Source organism: Cebus imitator, unplaced genomic scaffold (assembly GCF_001604975.1).
Source record: "Cebus imitator isolate Cc_AM_T3 unplaced genomic scaffold, Cebus_imitator-1.0 Scaffold8, whole genome shotgun sequence".
Classification (NCBI taxonomy): Eukaryota; Metazoa; Chordata; class Mammalia; order Primates; family Cebidae; genus Cebus; species Cebus imitator.
The window spans coordinates 8494671-8516107 of record NW_016107323.1 but is presented as its reverse complement, the minus strand read 5'-3'; the positions used below and the strand labels follow the sequence as shown (position 1 = coordinate 8516107).

General features: G+C 39.4%; 1 protein-coding gene across 21 annotated transcripts in view; it reads left to right on the top strand.

Moving 5' to 3' along the window:
* Nucleotides 1-21437, top strand: part of ATXN2 (ataxin 2) — a 153654-nt gene that overhangs the window by 97765 nt on the left and 34452 nt on the right. For 14 of the 21 annotated variants that reach the window (XM_017542443.2, XM_017542363.2, XM_017542330.2 and 11 more), the window contains 5 exons: nucleotides 166-236; nucleotides 11266-11570; nucleotides 13361-13424; nucleotides 14309-14461; nucleotides 14834-14900. In XM_017542443.2, the coding sequence (XP_017397932.1) occupies nucleotides 166-236; nucleotides 11266-11570; nucleotides 13361-13424; nucleotides 14309-14461; nucleotides 14834-14900 (660 nt within the window). The remainder of the gene's footprint in view (nucleotides 1-165; nucleotides 237-11265; nucleotides 11571-13360; nucleotides 13425-14308; nucleotides 14462-14833; nucleotides 14901-21437) is intronic. The other 7 variants (XM_017542448.2, XM_017542399.2, XM_017542403.2 and 4 more) reach the window with 1 other exon arrangement.

Genomic DNA, 21437 nt, shown 5'->3' with positions numbered 1-21437 from the left:
TTGTGATAGATAAATGTATTGCTTGACAAATTCTAAAATCCAAAATTAATATTTGAAATTATTTTTGATCATATATCTTATTCTAATTTCTATCATCTCATAGTAAAAGAATGTGAAGTTAGAGTTTAAAAAGAAATCGGTATCTAACAGTTCTTAATTTTACAGGTATATCACCAATTGTTTCTGAACATAGAAAACAGATTGATGATTTAAAGAAATTTAAAAATGATTTTAGGGTAAGTGTTGTATTAACTGATGAATTTGAGTTTTAAAAAATAGAAATTACTAAAGATGTATCATCAATTTATAAAAATGCCTTATGTAGAAACAGTCAGAAACATCAAACCATATGTATAGAAAGCAGAGCATTCTTAAAGTGTTCTTTGCCTGTCGTTTTAAGTGGGATAACTAAAATCATGAGATATTTTAACAACAATGTATAGGTATCAAATGAGAATATAGTCCTCACATTTGAAACCACCATAGGCACCACCTACTATTTAATGGTCATTTGATTACTTTGTTCAAGGAAGCTAGATTTTAGTAGAGTCAGGCCAAGTCATTAATTATCTAGTGTGGCAAATGGAAGATGTACTGGGCTCTGGTGTTCTGAGATAGTTGCAGATTTATACTTTGTACACAAATATATTGTGGTCAAAATTTTTCTGTAACATTTTTCTGTCTTAGGACATGCTTTGTTTAACATCTCTCCTTGACTACCATTTAATCTTTGCAGAATATTTACTATAATATACTATAGATATCAAGGTAGATTTTGAGACCAACAAAGAAATCTTGAAACTTAGCTTCTTAGAGAGGAAAATCTGATTACCAGCCTTTAAAAAAAAGTAGCTGAATTAAAGGATGAGTGAATCAAAGGCAAAGGCAGCTTTTCTCAGCATGTGTTTTAGCTTTCCAAATGTTAATAATTTTTTTGCTAATAGATTCATTCTTGACTTATTGGTAACATTCAAAGTATTACATACTTTAGCACATGTATCTATTCAGCTTTAATGCTATTAACAGTTTTTAGCTTAAATGTTAATTTGTTGGCTGGGCACAGTGCTCATGCCTATAATCCCACCACTTTGGGAGGCAGACATGGGCAGATCACCTAAGGTCAAGAGATCAAGACCAGCCTGGCCAACATGATGAAACCTTGTCTCTACCAAAAATAGAAAAATTAGCTGGGCGTGGTGGCGGGTGCCTGTAATCTCTGCTACTTGGAAGGCTGAGGCAGGAGAATTGCTTGAACCCAGGAGGCGGAGGTTGCAGCAAGCCGAGATCACACCACTTCACTCCATCCTGAGTGATAGAGCAAGACTCCATCTCAAAAAAAAAGTGTTGTTTTAAATTTGTTAAACAGTAGTTAACCACATACAAATGATACAGAGAACAATGAATATGACCATGTGCCCACTACCCCGCTTAATAAGTCAAGCATTCTAGTACAGTTAAGCTCCTCTTATGTACTTCCTCTTCCTCAGCTGCTTCCCCCTCTTCCCTTTCAAGAGGAAGGGGTTCTTTTCTGTGCAGTCATTTCTGTTTACACTGCATATGAATAGATCCGTGAACAATAGATGATATTTTACATAATCTTAAATTTGCTATAAATGATGTCTTGCTGTAAGTATTCTTGCCCATTTGATTTTGTTCCTCAGCATTATTTTTTTTATATTATTCAGTCCCCTCTTGTACTACACTTGGATTCAATTTAATATCTCATGAAGAAAAAACATTTTTACTTGGAAGCATGTGAATTAGCATATTTTTGTAGCAGCTTTATTGAGATACTATATAAATCAACCATTTAAAGTCCATAAATCAGTGGTTTTTAACATATTTACAATGTTGTACAACCATCATTAGTTGATTTTAAAACATACTCTTCGCCCCCAAAAGAAATGCCATACCCTTTAGCAGTTGCTCCACATTTGCCTGCAGCCCTTTTCTTACCCCTACTCCCAACCCTAAGGAACCATTAATGTACTTTATGTCTCTATGGATGTCTTTATTCTGGGCAAATTCCATTTTATACAAATGGAATAATAAACAATGTGACTTTTCTGACTGGCTTCTTTCACTTAGGGTAGTGTTATAAAGGTTCATCCATGTTGGAGCATGTTGCAGTACTTTGTTTCCTTTAACTGAATATTTCATCATATGGAAAATACCACATTTTGTTTATTCATTCTTCAGTTTGTGGCTATTTGTGGTGTTCTCAGTATTTGACTAATCTGAATAACACCGCCATGAACACGAGTGTGCAGTTTTTTTCTCATCAGATGTTTTCTTTTCGTGTGTGTGACCTACCTAGGAGTTGAATTTCTGGGTCATATGGCAACTGTGTTTAACCTTTTGAGGAACTACCAAGCTATTTGCCAAGACAACTGCACTATTTTACATTCTTACCAGCAGGGTCTGAGGGTTTCTATTTCTCCACATTCTTACTAACACTTATTTTCTTTCTTTTTCGATTATAGTCATCCTTGTGGGTTTGAAGTAGTATCTCATTGTGGCTTTAATGTGCAGTTCTTTCATGGCTAATGATGTTGAACATCTTTTGTGTTTATTGGCCATTTATATGTTCTTTGGATTGATGTCTGTTCAAGTCTTAAGCCCATTTAAAAAATTTAGCTGTCTTTTTATTATTGGGTTTTAGCAGTTCTTTATCTATTCTGTGTACAAGTCCCCATTAGATATATGGTTTGCAAATGTTTTCTCCTATTCTGTTGGTTGTCTTTTTACTTTTTCATCCCTTGAAGCACAAAAATTTTTAATTTTGATGAAGTCCAATTTATCTCATTTTGTTGTTCTTATTTATGCTCTTGGTGTCATATCTAAGAAACCACTGCCTAGTCAGTCATTAAGGTTTATTACTCTTCGGTTATTTTTAAGAATTACATTTAGAGGTGTGATCCATTTTGACCAATTTTTTTTTCCTTTGATACAGTCTCACTCTGTTGCCTAGGCTGGAATGCAATGGGTTTGTGTGATCTTTGCTCACAGCAGCCTCAGCCTCCTGGGCTCAATCAAGCCGTAGCTGGTACTACAGGTGTGCACCACCACCTCTTGCTATTAATAACTTTTGTGTTTTTTTGTAGAGACAGAATTTTACCATGTTGTCCAGGCTGCTCTCAAACACTTGGACTCAAGTGATCCATCCACCTCAGCCTCCCAAAGTGAAAAATTGCTTTCACTTTGTACTGCAGACTTGCCTTGAATTCTTTCTTGTGTGAGACCCAAGAGCCCTCTCTTGGGATCTGGATCAGGACCCTTATGAAATAAATTGTTACTAAAAAAAACAGACAGGGTCATAGGAGAGTGACTTGGTGCTCAGCCCATTTTGAGCAATTTTTAAATATAAGGTGGGGCTAAAATTCATTCGTTATATTAATTTTTTATTTCTAATTGACACATAGCCATACATTTGTAACCATTTTTTCTCTAAAAAACAGAATCAAGATTCATTCTTCTGTATGTAGATGTTAGTTGTCCCAGCACCATCTGTTAAAAAGACTATTCTTGGCCAGGCACGGTGGCTCTCATGCCTGTAATCCCAGCACTTTGGGAGTCCCAGGCAGGCAAATCACATAAAGTCAGGAGTTTGAAATCAGTCTCACCAACATGGTGAAACCCCATCTCTACTAAAAATACAAAAATTAGCTGGGTGTGGTTGTGCATACCTGTAGTCCCAGTGCTCCAGTGGCTGAGGCAGGAGATTGGCTTGAACCTGGGAAGTAGAAGTTGCAGTGAGCTGAGATCATGCCACTGCACTCCAGCCTGGGCAAGGGAGTGAGACTCCATCTCAAAAAAAAGACTGTTCTTTCCGCCACTGAATTATATTCACATGCTTGTTGGAAGTATGTTGACTACAAATGTGAAAGTTTATTAGTGGCCTTTGAATTCTCCTGTACTGAATCTATATGTCTTATCCTTATACCAGTACCATGAGTTACTGTATTTTAAAAGGCTATACTTTTTCATTTCACTTAGCAGAAAACATTTTAGCTGTCATCACAACTTTCTGTAAACCTTCATTAATGCTTGACTCTTAAATTCCAAGGAGCAACGTAAAAAGTCTATCTCTTTAGGAGTTTTAGCCTTATTACTTTTAGGAGCCTGAATAACCACATGTATTATTAATAAGCCTCTTAGGAATAACTCCTTGATACATAGGGCATACCAGGAAGAATAGAAATGGTTTTTAAAAAATGAGAGTGGGCTGGGCGCAGTGGCTCATGCCTGTAATCCCAGCACTTTGGGAGGCTGAAGCAGGTGGATTATTTGAGGTCAGGAGTTTGAGACCAGCCTGGTCAATATGGCAAAACCCCATCTCTACTAAAAATAGAAAAATTAGCCAGGCGTGGTGGCACATGCCTGTAATTCCAGCTGCTCAGGAGGCTGAGGTAGAAGAATCGCTTGAACCAGGAGGTGGAGGTTGCAGTGATCCACGATCACACCACTCACTGGGTGACGGAGCAAGACTCTGTCTCAAAGGAAAAAAAAAAAAAAGAGTGAAAAAAAATGTATCCTAGAACTTAAAGTATATTTTTTTAAAAAGTGAACTTTCTAATTGTTCTCTTCAGAAAATATAATGTTATTCTCTTAGTTTTTTTGCATATTTCCTGTGTACCAGATGCTGTTCTTCATGCTTCTGTGTTAAATCTTCTATTGCCTAACATCCCTTTCAAGCAAGTTCTGTTTGTATCTGCACTACGTATGTTAGGCAACTGAGGCAAAGAGAAGTTAAGTAATTTGCCCAAACTAGTAAATAACAGGCCTGGCCATCTGGTATTTAAGCTTCTAGGAATGCTTGAACAGTAACTAATGCATAGTGCATCCTGCACTGTTCAATCAGTGACTCATCAGAGCTCTGTTGATGCAGGACTGGAGGTAGAAATGAGAAAGATAATAAATTTTCTTTGTACCCATTAATCACCTAACTGCCCTCCTCCTCCTCACCACCCTCTCCAGCTTCTGGTAACCATCCTGCTGTCTTAATGTGTTCAATTGTTTTAATTTTTAGTGTCCACAAATGAGTAAGAATATACAAAGTTTAACTTTCTGTCCCTGGCTTATTTTACTTAACATAATGTCCTCCAGAGCCATCTACAGTGTTGCAAATGACAGGCTCTCATTCTTTTTGATGGCTGAATGGTAATCTATTGTTAATATATACCACATTTCATTTCTCCATTTGTCTGTTGATGGACACATAGGTTGATTCCAAATCTTGGCTGTTGTGTATATAGAACTGTAGTAAACGTGGGAGTGTGGATATCTCTTCAATAAACTGATGTCCTTTCTTTTCAGTATTACGTAGCAGTGCAATTGCTGGATCATATGATAGCTCTATTTTTAGTTTTTTGAGGAATTTCCGTAACTGTTCTCCATAGCGGTTATACTGATTTACATGTCCACCAACAGTGTGTGAAGGTTCCTCTTTATCCACATCCTCATTAGCATTTGTTATTGCCTGTCTTTTGGGTAAAACCGTTTTAACTGGGGTGAGATGATATGTTGTTGTAGTTTTAATTTGCATTTGTCTGGTGATCAGTAGTATTAAATACCTTTCATATACCTGTTTGCCGTTCATAGAGATGCAGTCTCGGCATTTGTCCCAGGCTAGTCTCGAACTCCTGGGCTCAAGCAGTCCTCCCACCTTGGCCTCCTAAAGTGCTGAAATGATAGGTGTGAGCCACTGCACCTGGCCTTTTTGGCTTTCTTTTTATTTATTTATTTTATTTTTTGAGACTTTATTGGTGATGCAGTGAAGCATCAGGTCCCTGGCTTTTCTTTGCTGGGAGACTATTATAGCTTCAATCTTGTTATTTGTTATTTGGTCTGTTCAGGTTTTGGATTTCTTCGTGATTCAAACTTGGTGGGTTGTATGTGTCTAGGAATTTATCCATTTCTTCTAGGTTTTCCAATTTATTGGCATATAAATGCTCATAGTATATATGTCTAGTGATCCTTTCAATTTCGGTGGTAACAATTATAATGTCCCTTTTTTCATCTCTCATTATTTGGGTTTTCTCTTTTTTTTTTCTGAGTCAGGCTAAAGGTTTGTCAGTTTTGTTTATCTCTTCAAAAAAGCAATTTATTTTTTTATTGATCTTTTGTATTGCTTTCTTCATTTCAATTTTATTTAGTTCTGCTTTTATCTTTTTTATTTCTTCTACTAATTTTAGGGTTTGTTCTTTTCTCGTTCTTTAGGATGTATTGGTAGGTTGTTTAAGTTTTTCTGCGTTTTCGATGTAAGCACCTATTGCTATAAACATTTTTCTTATTGTTGTTTTTACTGTATCCTATAAGTTTTGATAAGTTGTGTTTCCATTTTCATTTGTTTTAAGGAATTTTCCAAGTTTCTTCTTAATTTCCGCATTGACCCACTGATCATTCAGGAGCATATTGCTTAATTTTCATATATTTGTATACTTTCCGAAGTTCCTCTTGTTATCTAGTGTTATTTTATTTTTTAAATTTATCTATGTTTTGAGACAGAGTCTTGCTCTGTCACCCAGGCTGGAGTGCAATGGCACGATCTTGGCTCATTGCAACCTCTGTCTCCCAGGTTCAAGTGATTCTCCTTCTTCAGCCTCCTGAGTAAGCTGGGATTACAGGCATGCACAGCCACACCTGTCTAATTTTTTTTTTGTATTTTTAGTTGGGACAGGGTTTTACTGTGTTGGTCAGGCCGGTCTCAAGCTCCTGACCTCAGGTGATCCACCTGCCTCGGCCTCCCAAAGTGCTGGGATTACAGGCGTGAGCCACCGCTCCCAGCCTCTAATTGTTATTTTATTGTGATCAGAGAAGATAGTTGATAAGATTTCAACTTTTTTGAGTTTTTATTTATTTATTTGAAATAGAGTCTCACTCTAATATTCAGGCTGGAGTACCTGGCACGATCTTGGCTCCACCTCCCTGGCTCAAGGAATCCTCCCACCTCAGCCTTCCAAGTAACTGGGACTACAGGCATATGCTACCACATATGGCTGATGTTTTTTATTTTTTTGTAGAAATGGGGCTTTGCCATGTTGCCCAGGGTCATCTCCAACTCCTGAGCTCAAGCCATCCACCCACTTCAGCCTCCCAAGTTGCTGGGATTACAGACATGAACCACTGTGCCAGGTCAAATTTTTCCTTTTTCCTTTTTTCTTTCTTTTTTTTTTTTAAGGGAGGGTTTCACTCTTGTTGCCCAAGCTGGAGTACAATGGCACCATCTTGGCTCACTGCAACCTCCACATCTGGGTTAAAGTGGTTCTCCTACCTCAGCCTCCTGAGTAGCTGGGATTACAGGCACCCGCCACCACGCCTGGCTAATTTTGTGGTTTTAGTAGAGACGGGGGTTTCTTCATGTTGGTCAGGCTGGTCTTGAACTCCCAACCTGAGGTGATCTGCCTGCCTCGGCCTCCCAAAGGGCTGGTATTATAGGTGTGAGCCACCATGCCCGACCTGCCAGGTCAAATTTTGAAAGACTTGTTTTGTGGCTTAACATATGGACGGCCTTTGAGAATGGTCCATGTGTTGAGGAGAAGAATGTATATTCTAAGGCTGTTGGACACAGTGTTCTGTAAATATCTATTGAGTCTATTTGGTCTGTAGAGAAAATTGGGTCTAATATTTCTTTGTTGATTTTCTCTCTGAATGATCTGTCCAGTGCTGAGAGTGGGGTGTTTAAGTTTCCGACTGTCACTGAGATCTGTTTCTCTCTTTTGCTCTAATAATATTTGCTTTATATATCTGGGCACTCCAGTATTAGGTACATATGTATTTATACTTGTTATTACCTCTTGCTGAATTGATCCGTTTATCATTATACAATAATCTTATCTCTTTTTATAGACTTTGTCTTAAAATTTATTTTATCTAAGCATAGCTACTCCTGCTCTTCTCTGCTTTTTGTTTGCATGGAATATCTTTTTCTAACTCTTTAATTTCAGTCTATGTGTGACTTTGTAGGTAAAGTGTGTTTTTTGTACACAATGGATCATTGGGTTTTTTTTTTCCCCCCCCCAGGTAGAGTCTCACTCTTGTTGCCCATGCTAGAGTGCAGTGGCGCCATCTCGGCTCACTGCAACCTCTGCTTGCCGGGTTCAAGCGATTCTTCTGCCTCAGCCTCCTGACTAGCTGGGATTACAGGCGCGTGCCCCCACGCCCAGCTAATTTTTGGATTTTTGGTAGAGACAGGCTTTCACCATGTTGGTCAGGTTGATCTCTAATGCCTGACCTTGTGATCCACCCACCTCGGCCACCCACAGTGCTGGAATTACAGGCTTGAGCCACCATGCCCAGCCCCCATTCTTCTTGAGAAAGTTTTTCAAATATTCAAAGGGAATTAAGTATTGTCATCTAAGTCTTTGTTCACTGCAGCTATACATAAGTTAGAGGGCACCCCATGCCTAGTAATGCTGTGCCTCTGTAGAGGTGTCACCTTGGTAGGCTTGGGGAAGATCCTGGAGTATTCCCTGTATTGCCAGGCAGTCTCTTGTCCTCTCTCTTCACTTTTCTCCAAATAAATGGAGTCTGTCTTTGTGCTGAGCTGCCTGGGGGAAGTTGGGGGAAGGGTGACAGAAGCACTGTTATGGCCACCATCACTGGAACTGTACTAGGTCTCATCCAAGGCCTATGGCAGCTGTTTTCTGGCTACCGTTGATGTTAATTCAAGGCTCAAGGGTGCTTTAGTCAGCAGGTGAAGAATCCTGCCAGGACTGGATCTTTACTTTTAGTGCAGCAGGTTCCCTTCTGGCCCAGGGTATGTCTAGAAATGCCGTCCAGGAGCCAGGGCCTGGGATCAGGAGCTTTAGGAATCTGATGCTTTATTTCACCAGGGATTAGCTGGCACCCACTTGCAAGATAAAACCTTTTTTACTTTTCTCTCCCTTCAAGGAGTGTCTCCCCATGGCCACCACAGCTGGGAATGTGCTGGGTCACACCTGAAGCTGGCACAATATGACATGGCTCCTTGCTTTTTATTCAAGGCACAAGGGCTCTTTAGTCAGCTGGTGGTGAATTCTACCAGGAATTGGCCCTTCAAGGCAATGGGTTCCCTTCTGGCCTGGGATTTGTCTAGAAATGTCATCTGGGAGCTATGGCCTAGAGTCAAGGCTTCTGGACTGTGCTTGGTGCCTTATTTTACTGTGACTGAACTAGTATCCAGATTGCAAGACAAAGCCCTCCCTACTCATTTCTCTCCTCCAAGAGCTGTGAGCTGCGCTACCTGGAGTTCAGGGAAGGCTGGCACAAGCATTCCTTTAGCCACCCTAGCTGTTTTCTCAGTGGGTCACATGTACCCCAAGTCTACTGGCTCTGAGCCCAGCACAGCACCATGACTTGTCCAGGAATTGCAGTCCTTGTTGCCTACACTGCCTTTCAAGTTTATTTAGGACCCCAGAGCACTTTACCCATCATGGCGGGGCATGCCAAAATTCAGATTCTAATCACTGAGATGGACAGTTCCCCTCTGACTAGGGCTAGTCTAAATACTCTCTTTGTGGGTGCCAGCTGAATTCTTTCCACTGTGACAGGGCAGCACTGACTTTCAATGCAAAATCCCACAGACATTTTGCTGTCTCTCCCCCAAGTAGAATTCTTTCTTTGCCCCACACTGCACTGTGGGGGAATGGCAGGGCTGTGTAGGGGGCAGTTCACAACTACCTTCCTTATCTTCAGTGCCTTTTTCCTTGATATGATGTCAAAACCAGGTACTGTGATCACTCACCTAATTTTTGGTTCTTATGAAGGTGCTTTCTTGTGTGGATAGTTGTTAAATTTGATGTTTCTTAGGGGGGATGATCACCAGAAGGTTCTGTTTGGCCACCATGCTCCGTCTCCTCTCCCCTGCAGTCTCCTTTTTTTACTTACGGATTTAGAATGTGTAACTGACCAATATGTCCAGTCAGGTCTCACTCAGAATTCATCTACTTCTGACCTTTTAAGCCCACTAGGCCCAGGGCTTAGTCCAGTCTCCACGATGGTCCCTCCGTATCCTTACTTGCCCCTCTCCAGTTCATTTTGCACAAAGCTGCTGTGTTCATCTTTCTGAACTATAAATCTGCTTAGTACTCTACCCTACTTAAAATTTCTCACTGAGTTCCCGTTTGTCCTGAGAATTAAAAGCCAAAGTCTTAAACATAGCTTTTAAAAAAATTTTTTTTATTTGTTGATAGAGTCTTGCTCTGTCGCCCAGGCTGGAGTGTAGTGGTGTGATCTTGGTTCACTGTAACCTCCGCCTCCTGGGTTCAAGTGACTCTCATATGTTAGCCTCCTGAGTAGCTATGATTACACGTGTACATCACCATGCCTGGCTAATTTTTTTTTTTAATTTTTAGTAGAGACTGGGTTTTGCCACATTGGCCAGCCTGGTCTCAAACTCCTGACCTCAAGTGATCTGCCCACCTCAGCAGAAAGTGCTAGGATTATAGGTTTTAGCCACTGCATCCAGTCCTGAACATAGCTTTTAAGTTCCTTTATTGTCACATTTCTTTTGGCGAGTCTGTCATTTTCTGACTCATTTGTACATGTATGTTCCACACTTGGTCCAGCCATTGGTGCTTTTCTTTAATACTTTCTCTTTTATTATTGTTATTATTACTTTAATGAGACAGGGTATCACTGTGTTGCCCAGGCTGGTCCTGAACTCCTGAGCTCAAACAATCTGCCTGCCTCAGTTTCCCACAGTACCGAGATTATAGGTCATGAGCCACTACGCCCAGCCCACTGGTGCTTGTCTTTTATGTGATTAGAGCCATCTTCTCTCTTTTCTTTGGATTTTTAAACATACTTTTTTTTTTTTTTAACTTAGATTATTCTCCATCCAAAACACCTCTCCTAAACTTCTTTCATACCTTAGACTAGCAGATGTTTCCATTAAGAAAACTTTCTTTTTTATAGGTTGCTTTTTCTATAGAATCTCTTAGCATTTACTCATTTTGTTGTGAAGTGTCTGATCTTACTCACTTGACAAGTATAGGAGGCTAGAAACTATGTCATATCTTTCTCACCCAGCAGGCACAATTTCTGACATGTGGTAGGCACTCAGTAAATACTGAACTTAAGAGGCTAGGACATTTGAGTGCTTTGGTGACTGTGGTTGTGCTATATAGGTATTCTGTTTTTGTTGCTTTGTAGTAAAAGCATTAAAGTATGAAAACATTATTCAGAACATTTCATGTGTATAGTTAATATTACTTTGCTTATGCTCATGGCAAAAATGAATTACTAAAGTGATTTAAGATATTTAAAATTATTTCCTTTATTTAGTTACAGCCAAGTTCTACTTCTGAATCTATGGATCAACTACTAAACAAAAATAGAGAGGGAGAAAAACCAAGAGATTTGATCAAAGACAAAATTGAACCAAATGCTAAGGATTCTTTCAGTGAAAATAGCAGCAGCAACTGTACCAGTGGCAGCAGCAAGCCGAATAGCCCCAGCATTTCCCCTTCAATACTTAGTAACACGGAGCACAAGAGGGGACCTGAGGTCACTTCCCAAGGGGTTCAGACTTCCAGTCCAGCTTGTAAACAAGAGAAAGATGATAAGGAAGAGAAGAAAGACGCAGCTGAGTGAGTAAACCTGGAACTTAGACCATCCTGTTAATTAACTTTTTTTTAAACGTGTTTAGGTCTTTCCAGCTGAAGAATCGATCTGGACTTTTAGACTGCTTTATACATTGCCCTTAATTTACAAACAGCTAGTCCAAACGAGTAACATCTTAAGTAAATTAGGTTATTACACCCTGTGCTACTCTTTTGTTCTCCCCCTTTTTTTGCACTCCAGAACAGAAAAACAAGGCATAAATTAAGAAAAATTTTTCTGTAAATGAACTGGAGTTGAAAAATTACCAATTTAGGGGACCTCTCTTAAATGGATTCCACTCATTAGTCACCCCCACCGTGCTGCTGGGATGAAAAACTGCCACTGCCAAGGAGAGAAGCATGCAGTGCTCCTACTTGGAATTCAAAATATTTTTCATCAGAAACAGTGTTTTAGTTAATGTTTAGATTTGTTAAGATAGACTTAATTCTGTATATTCAGTATATTTTTAGTTAAATGGACTTTTAAGGGCTAACCTCAGAACTTAACTACTATTAACTTAGGTGTTCTGGGTACCAGACAACCCAGTTAAAGCTGAAGTTTTGGAATGCAGCTCATTGATAAATTGGGGACTGCTTATTCTTGATTTGAGGCAAAGTTTTTTTAGAGCCATGATTTTCTCCAGGCATGTTATGTAGAAAATATCTTCTCACATAAAAAATGCTGCATACTAGAATATTGGTATGTTGACCGGGCATGGTGGCTCATACCTATAATCCCAGCACTGTGGGAGGCAGAAGCAGGCAGATTATCTGAGGTCAGGAGTTGAAGACCAGCCTGGCCAACATGATGAAACCCTGTCTCTACTAAAATTACAAAAATTAGCCAGGCAAGGTGGTGGGTGCCTGTAATCCCAGCTACTCGGTAGGCTGAGGCAGGAGAATTGCTTAAACCCAGGAGACAGAGATCTCAGTGACCCAAGATTGTACCTCAGTGACCCAAGATTGCACCACTGCACTACAGCCTGGGCGACTGAGTGAGACTGTCTCAAAAAAAAAAAGGATATTAGTATGTTAAGAATTGCCTTTAAGGATATTTTATAAGTATTTACTGTCTTTTCAGTTTGTTTGTTGATTGGCCTGGCACGGTGGCTCATGCCTGTAATCCCAGCGCTTTGGGAGGCTGAGTCTGGCAGTTCACCTGAGGTCAGGAGTTTAAGACCAGCCTGGGCAAAACAGTGAAACCCCGTCTCTACTAAAAATACAAATATATATATAGGCTGGGAGCGGTGTCTCACACCTGTAATCCCAGCACTTTGGGAGGCTAAGGGAGGGATCACAAAGTCAAGAGATCAAGACGATCCTGGCCAACATGGTGAAACGCCATCTCTACTAAAAATACAAAAGTAGCTGGCCGTAGTGGTTCGTGCCTGTAATCCCACCTATTCAAGAAGCTAAGGCAGGAGAATAGCATGAACCAGAGGTAGAGGTTGCAGTGAGCCAGGATCGCACCGCTGCACTTCAGCCTGCACAACAGAGTGAGACTCTGTGAAGAGAAAGAAAAAAGTATTTTTTTATTGTCTTTGAGAAGAGCAGTTGTATATTACTTAGATTTTAAATAAATTGTTCTTTTATGGCTATATTCTTTAAGAGATTAAGGAATGGGCAATATAAGTATGTGTGTCAGTAAAGAGGGCTATTGATCTAGTGAGAACAGTTTAAATCTATGTTTAGCAGTTTTTAAAAAATGGTCTGATATGGAAGATTTTAGAGCAACGTAAAGTCCGTGTAGATTTCACTGGCCTTTATATTTTTTTTAGGCAAGTTCGAAAGTCAACATTGAATCCCAATGCAAAGGAGTTCAACCCACGTTCCTTCTCTCAGGTAGGTTTATTACTTTCTTTGAGGTTATCTAGACTCAAAAAAATAAAAATTATTAGTAATAGTCCTTCTTCCATACCTGTCATCTAAATTTAGTTTTAGTATGCCAAAACAACCTTCTTTATTTTTCTTACATGGCCATTAATGAATAGTTTTTAGACATAAAAAGGGGTCTTTGTTTTGCCATCAATTAGATGTGATCTTGGGCAAATCTTTGAATTTTTTCTGACCAAGAATTTGGCGATGGTTGGCTAACTAGGCTATCAGGTTTATAGATGGGGCCTCTGCATATGATGGTTTTGCATCCTTGGATTCAACCAACCATGGATCAAAAATATAGTTAGGCTAATCTGTATTGAACATGTGCAGACTTTTTCTTGTCGTTATTTCCAAAACAATATAGTAAAGTATTTACCTTGTTTTAGGTATTATAAGTAATCAAGAGATGATGTAAAGTACACAGGAGGTGATGCATAGGTTGTATACAAATACTACACCATTTTATATAAGGCACTTGACCATTCCAAGACTTTGATGTCTTAGCAGGGTACTGTAACCAGTACCCCACAGATAACAAGAGATGACTGTGCTGTTATTCTACTGAGATCATAAGAAGAAATAATAATTTTTAAAAATACTTCAGTTTCTTAAAAATTACTACCACTGTTTTTATATTATTTTTCAATTGGCAGAGCTTTTAAAATTTCTACTGTAATATTTTTCTTTCATTGAAATATGAAAATTTGTTTGCTGTGTTGTTTTTGTTTTCAATAAAATGGATTAGTTAAAGCAACTGAAACTAGAAAGATTGGAAAAATCAGTCTTTAAATTTCAATAATAGTTCATTTGTTACCTTGAAATAATTGAATTTATTGTTGTTTTTGTAGCCAAAGCCTTCTACTACCCCAACTTCGCCTCGGCCTCAAGCACAACCTAGCCCATCTATGGTGGGTCATCAACAGCCAACTCCAGTTTATACTCAGCCTGTTTGTTTTGCACCAAATATGATGTATCCAGTCCCAGTGAGCCCAGGCGTGCAAGTAAGTCATAGAATTTGATGTACACTTAGCTTCCCTCATTGCTTGTATCTGACACCAAGCACTCTTAGGTTTTCAGTGACTTGATGTGTTGGTATGTGTATGCATTTTAAACAGAGAGGCATGCAGAGGTTCAGTGTGTTGTTAGGTATAAGGACCTAAATCTGAGAATGTTTTCTAGTGAAAAAGGTGGTTTAGATTTATTGTAGTTTGGGGTTTATTCCTTTTAGCTGTGGGTATGATCTTATTTTTTAATGACTAATAGTCAGGAAACCTCATGCCTAGCTCTCTAGCAATATAAAACTAAGAGTGATAGAATACCTTCTTATTATCATAGGAGCCTAATATTAATATATTTTTTTTAATTCTCTCAAGCCTTTATACCCAATACCCATGACGCCCATGCCAGTGAATCAAGCCAAGACATATAGAGCAGGTAAAGGTGAGAATAATCCTGCCTGTGTTTGCTTATTAGTCTGCATGCTGCATAAATTGAATAACTCAGTTTATAATGAATAAATAGTTGTAATTTAGCTTTGACTTGTTGATGAGGCTATACATTGACTTTTGATGACCAGCATTACATAGATATTCACATGGATTTTATGAACAGAAATGGAAGGAGAAATGCCCATCAGTTGTGATTGTTTAGTATCCTCTTCAAAAAGAGTAATTGGAGGCCGGGTGCAATGGCTCACACCTGTAATCCCAGCACTTTAGGAGACCGAGGCAGGAGGATTGGTTGAGCTCAGGAGTTCATGATCAGCTTGGACAACAGAGATCTTATCTCTACTAAAATTCAAAAAAATTAGCTGGGCGTGGTGACATATGCTTGTAACCCCAGCAATTTGGAGGACTGGGGCGAGAAGTTAGCTTGAGGCTAGGAAGTAGAGGCTGTAGTGAGCTGTGATTTGCCTTTGCCCTACAGCCTGGGTGACAGAGTGAGACCCTGTCTCAAAAATAAATAACAGCTGGGTGCAGTGGCTCATGCCTGTAATCTCAGCACTTTGGGAGGCCGAGATGGGTGGATCACCTGAGGTCAGGAGGTTGAGACCAGCTTGGCCAACATGGCAAAACCCCATCTTTACTGAAAATAGAAAAATTAGCCAGGTGTGGTGGCACGTGCCTGTAATCCCAGCTACTAGGCAGGGCTGAGGCAGGAGAATTGCTTTAACCCGGGAGGTGGAGGTTGCAGCGAGCAGGAGATTATGCCACTGCACTCTAGCCCGGACAACAGAATGAGACTCTATCTCAAAAACAAACAAACAAACAAACAAACAAAAAACCAGACTAATTGGCTGGATGCAGTGGCTCCATGCCTGAAATCCCAGCTGAAGGATTTCTTGAGCTCGTGATTTCTTTTGAGCAGCCTGGGCAATATAGTGAGATCCTAGCTCAAAAAAAAAAAGAAGTAATTCTAAAGTTTTAAATCTGAAATCTGATTTAAGTCTGAACTTAAATTTGGAAAGGAGGGTTTGCTAGATTAATTTACTAGATTGGTAACTTTGCTTTATATATACCTACAATTATTTCCCCAAAGCTAGAATTTCTTTTGAAGCAGAGAGGCAAAGGTTAAAATCCTGTTAGAAGGATGTTTTGGCCAGGCTTGGTGGCTCATGCCTGAAATTCTAGCACTTTGAGAGGCCAAGATGGGTGGATCGCTTGAGCCAGGAATTGGAGACCAGCCTGAGCAACATGGCAAAAACCCATCTTTACAAAAAAAAGTAGAAAACTTAGCCAGCTGTCGTGGTGTGCTCCTGTAGTCCTAGCTACTTGGGAGACTGAGGTGAGAGGATCAGTTGAATCCAGAAGGTTCAGGCTGCAGGGAACTGTGACTGCACCACTGGGCTCCAGGCTGAGTGACAAAGCTAAACCCTGCCTTGAAAAGAAAAAAAAGATAGATGTTTCTGCATTAAAATGAGGGAGTTGTTGTATAATCTAATTGCATAAACTAGTATTCTATGCTTGTGTGGTTAAAGAGCCTTTGTAGAAAAAAAATCCTACATTTTTCTTAAAAAGAAAAAAAAAAAAATCTTTTGGCCAGGCATGATAGCACACACCTGTAAGCCCATCACTTTGGGAAGCCGAGGTGGGTGGATTACTTGAGGTCAGGAGTTCGAGACCATCCTGGCCAATATGGTGAAACCCTGTCTCTAGTGAAAATACAAAAATCAGCCAGGTCTGATGATGTGTGCCTGGATGACAGAGCGAGACTCTGTCCAAGAAAAAAAAGAGTTCTTTAATGTTGGAAAATGCTAAAGGATTCCTTTTTTGCCCACCAGCTAATTTAGAGTGATTAATTGCTATCAGTTGAGAAACCATAGAAAGTAGAATAATTTATACAGAAAAGACATTTCTCAGTGCAATTACCTTTCTGACATAAAGTTTTTATTTTTCCTGAATTAATAAGATATCCACAATGTGTGTATGTGTGTGTGTGTGTGTGTGTGCGTGTGTGTGCGCGTGCGTGTGTGTTTGTTTTTGTGAGATAGGGTCTCACTTTGTTGCTGAGGCTGTGGTTTAGTGCTGCTATCATGGTTCAGTGCAGCCTCAACCTCCTGGACTCAAGTGATCCTCCCATCTCAGTCCCCTGAATAGCTGGGACTCCAGGTGCACACTATTACACCTAGCTAATTTTTGTATTTTTTGCAGAGATCGGTTTTGCCATGTTGCCCAGGCTGGTCTCAAGCTCCTGGGCTCAAACGATCTGCCTGCCTCAGCTTCCCAAAATACCCATGCTCAGCGGATTTTTCAATGTTTGACGTAATCGTGATTTCATGAATGTTAACTAAAACTCTTAATTTTAGTTTTCTCAGTATGGTGTTCCTTTTTTAGCCTTAGAACACTCGAACCTGTTGAAAGAACTCTGCCTGAAAGAATGTAATCAAATTATATAGTTTAATTTTATTTTGAGGGACTGTAAAAATTCCAGGAAGAAAATGGGTTTTTTTTAAGTGCCATTTTATTTTATTTTATGTATTTATTTTTTCTATTACACAAATGCTTCTATATTTTGTTTCAGGATAAAGTGCCATTTTAGTGTAACATTAAGGTTTTCATGTATCACTAGAAGGTGTCGCTATTTTCAATGATTACTTAAAACAGTACAATGGGAACTTTAAAAGATTACTGCAGTAAGAATAAGCATGAAAGTTTGGTTCTCTGATGGGAAAGTTACATTCTAATTTTAGGAGGTACAGTCATTTTAATAGAAATGATATACGCAGGATATCTTAACCAGTTAACAAGTTCTACTGAGGCATTTCTTGATGTTTTCTTTTCTTTTTTTTGAGATGGAGTTTCTCTCTTGTTGCCCAGGCTGGAGTGCAGTGGTGCCATCTTGGCTCGCTGCAACCTCTGACTCCCATGTTCAAGCAGTTCTCTGCCTCAGCCTCCCAAGTAGCTAGGATTATAGGCATCCACCACCATGCCCGGCTAGTTTTTGTATTTTTAGCAGAGATGGAGTTTCACCATCCTTACCAGGCTGGTCTTGAACTCCTGACCCCATGATCTACCTGCCTTGGCTCCCAAAGTGCTGGGATTATAGGCGTGAGCCTCCTCGCCCGGCTACTGAGGCGTTTCTGATGGACAGAACCAATGCACAGTCAAGAATATCGGCTGTGAATATGTGCTGTGCTAAGAATTTAGGAAGTGAGTAGGGTATTTGCTTTATCACATCATTCAGATTCTATGATTATGAAGATTTTGCCATATAGACTTCATATGTACTTTTTTTCCTTGTTGAAGTATTTAAAACCTCAGACATCATGTCATTTAATTCCTACATCCTTGATGTGTATCTTTTTTAAAATAGGAATTTTTCTTAGGTAGCCATAGTGCTGTTATCACATTTTATAAAATAAATAGTGATTCAGTAGTAACCACACATAGTTAAATCACCCTAATTGAGTCAAGAATATATTCTTGCAGATGGTTTGTTATGAATATAGATCTATACATTATTACATTTATTGTATATTGTATCTCTTTGTAGTTCCCCTGCCTTTTCCCCCATTATTACTTTGTCTCAGAAGCCGGTTTTGTGGTATGTCATGCATTCTGTTTTTCTGTTTTCTTCTTGGGATGTCATTGATTACATCTGGGTTCAGTTTGGGTCGCAGGGGTTGGGGGTGGACAAATACTAAATGGTACAGTGTGCTTTTGTATCATATGTCAGCAGGCACACAATATCTTTTCCTACTTTTAATTATTGTATGATTGATTAAGTGCTCAAGTGGTAATACCTTGCTCCCCTCCCCTGCCACCTCCCCATTGTAAAGTTTTCTATTGATCATTTATGTAATTCATTATTGATTTAATGCTTAACATCATTTTTTACTTTAGGGCTATGGTTCTCAAATTTTGGTGTGCAATAGAAACCCTTGGGGAGAGCTTGCTGAACACACAGATTGCTTTATCCCATCTCCAGATTTTCTAATTCAGTAGATTTGGGGCATAGCCTGAGAATTTGCATTTCTACTGCAGTTTATGAAACCAGCTCCCAAGTAATGCTGCTAGTCTAGGGCTATGCACTGAAAACTACTGCAATTTAGGGTTTGTAAAGGGTGATTTCTGAATTCCTAGCATTTCTTCTCTGTTCATTAGCTGGAATCATTCTGTAAAGGACTATTATTTTCAAGTAGGATTTTTTGGTTATCCTAAAATAGTTTGTACAAGAAAGGAAAAATTCTTAATTCTTTTCAATTTTTTTTTTTTTTTTTTTAGACGGAGTTTCGCTCTTGTTACCCAGGCTGGAGTGCAATGGCGCGATCTTGGCTCACCACAACCTCCACCTCCTGGGTTCAGGCAATTCTCCTGCCTCAGCCTCCTGAGTAGCTGGGATTACAGGCATGCACCACCATGCCCAGCTAATGTTTTGCATTTTTAGTAGAGACAGGGTTTCACCATGTTGACCAGGATGGTCTCGATCTCTTGACCTCGTGATCCACCCGCCTCGGCCTCCCAAAGTGCTGGGATTAACAGGCGTGAGCCACCGCGCCCAGCTCTTTTCAATTTTCAAAGTGAGGAGTTGGTGCCCTTGCTACTTCCCAAACTTTAGTGCCCAAAATGTTTTGCTTTTTTTTTTTTTTCTTTTTAAGGATGTGTCAGGCGGGCACGGTGGCTCATGCCTGTAATCCCAGCACTTTGGGAGGCCAAGGCAGGCGGATCACCTGAGGTTGGGAGTTTGAGACCAGCCTGACCATCATGGAGAAACTCCGTCTCTACTAAAAATACAAAGTTAGCTGGGCATGCTGGTGCACTCCTGTAATCCCAGCTACTCTGAAGGCTGAGACAGGAGAATCGCTTGAACTCGGGAGGCAGAGGTTGCCATGAGCCGAGATCACGCCATTGCACTCCAGCCTGGGCAAAAAAAGCAAAACTCCGTCTCAAAAAATAAAATAAAAAAGAAAGGCTGTATCCTCTCCCAATATTATTATTTATTCATTTATTCTTTTTGCTTTAAAAAGTATTAGGAATGCATGGATTTTTACATATTAATTGTATCACGTATTCTTTTTGTTACTCTGATTGTACCATCTTTGATGAGTGGGAACCCCTGCAAGTTGGCTCCTGCAAAACTTTTTTGCCTTGATTAGCTATTCCTCCAAGGAACCCTGATTGCCTTTTGCTGGGAAATAGTATTTAGAAATCATTACCTGATCATTGGCACTAATTACTGTTACAGTATTGCTTATAGGCCTTTTCTAGACTAAATTGGGAAATAACACTTTAGGCCAGGTGCAGTGACTAACACCTATAATCTCAGCACTCTGGGAGGCTGAGGTGGGTGGATCACTTGAGGTCAGGAGTTTGAGACTGGCCATCCTGGCCAACATGGTGAAACCCTGTCTCTACTAAAAATACCAAAATTAGCTGGGTGCAGTGGTGCATGCCTGTGGTCCCAGCCACTTGGGAGGCTGAGGCAGGAGAATCACTTGAACCCAGGAAGTGGAGGTTGCAGTGAGCCAAGGTTGCCCCACTGCATTCCAGTTCTGGTCAATAGAGTGAGACTCCATCTCAAAAATAAATAAATAAATATCACTTTTAAAAATTGGAAATTTAATATTTTCAAATCAATTTAACATTGTAAGATTTTACTTTTTACTATCATTTTATGCTTATCTCTTATTCTCTTACACTGAAACTTTGGTTACTAAAAATAGTAACTACTATAATGTTGCATAACAATTTATCACAAAGCTTAGCTAGTGAAACACACATTTCTTGTTTCAAACAGTTTCTGAGGGTCAGAAATTTTAGCTGAGTGGTTTCTTCCCCATAGTCTTGTATGAAGTTGTAGACACAATGTTGGCTAGGATTGCAGTTATCCGAAGACTTAACTGGGGCTGGAGGATGTGCGTTCAACTTTGAAGCTATTGGTGGGAAGCTTCCTTATTTCATTAGTTTCCTTGCCACATGGGTTTCTCCACAGCCCTCATCACGACATGGCAGGTGGCTTCTCCCAAAATGCATAGTTCAGAGAAACTGTCCCAAACAGAAGCTGCAGCATGTGTTACAAACTACTCTTGGAAGTGGCATGATGTTCTAAACTATTGGTCTTACTGAGCCATCCTAGTATACAGTGTGGGAGGGGACTCAACAGGAGTTAGATCATTGAGGACCATCTTAGAGATCTGCTTATTTACATTTTCATACAGAGCATATATAGTATCTTCAAAATTGTTTTCTGATTGTTATACTACAGAATAAGTTTTGAGATACCTTTGGAGTATTACTTTTTCTCAGTATCTGTTGCAGTAATTCTTTAAATGCCAGTTTTTAGAGTGTGTCATCCTTGTTAATTCCACAGTACTGTCTTCTAAAGTTGCTAAGTGTTATGTCAACAGTGTGATAAATAGGTAGGTTAATCCAGTTGAGTTTGTTTTTCATTATTTAGATAAGCTATTTATTTTTGTCTGCAAATTATTTGTATGCTTTTAAAGTGAAAATGACTTTTTTTTTTTTTTTTTTTTTTTTT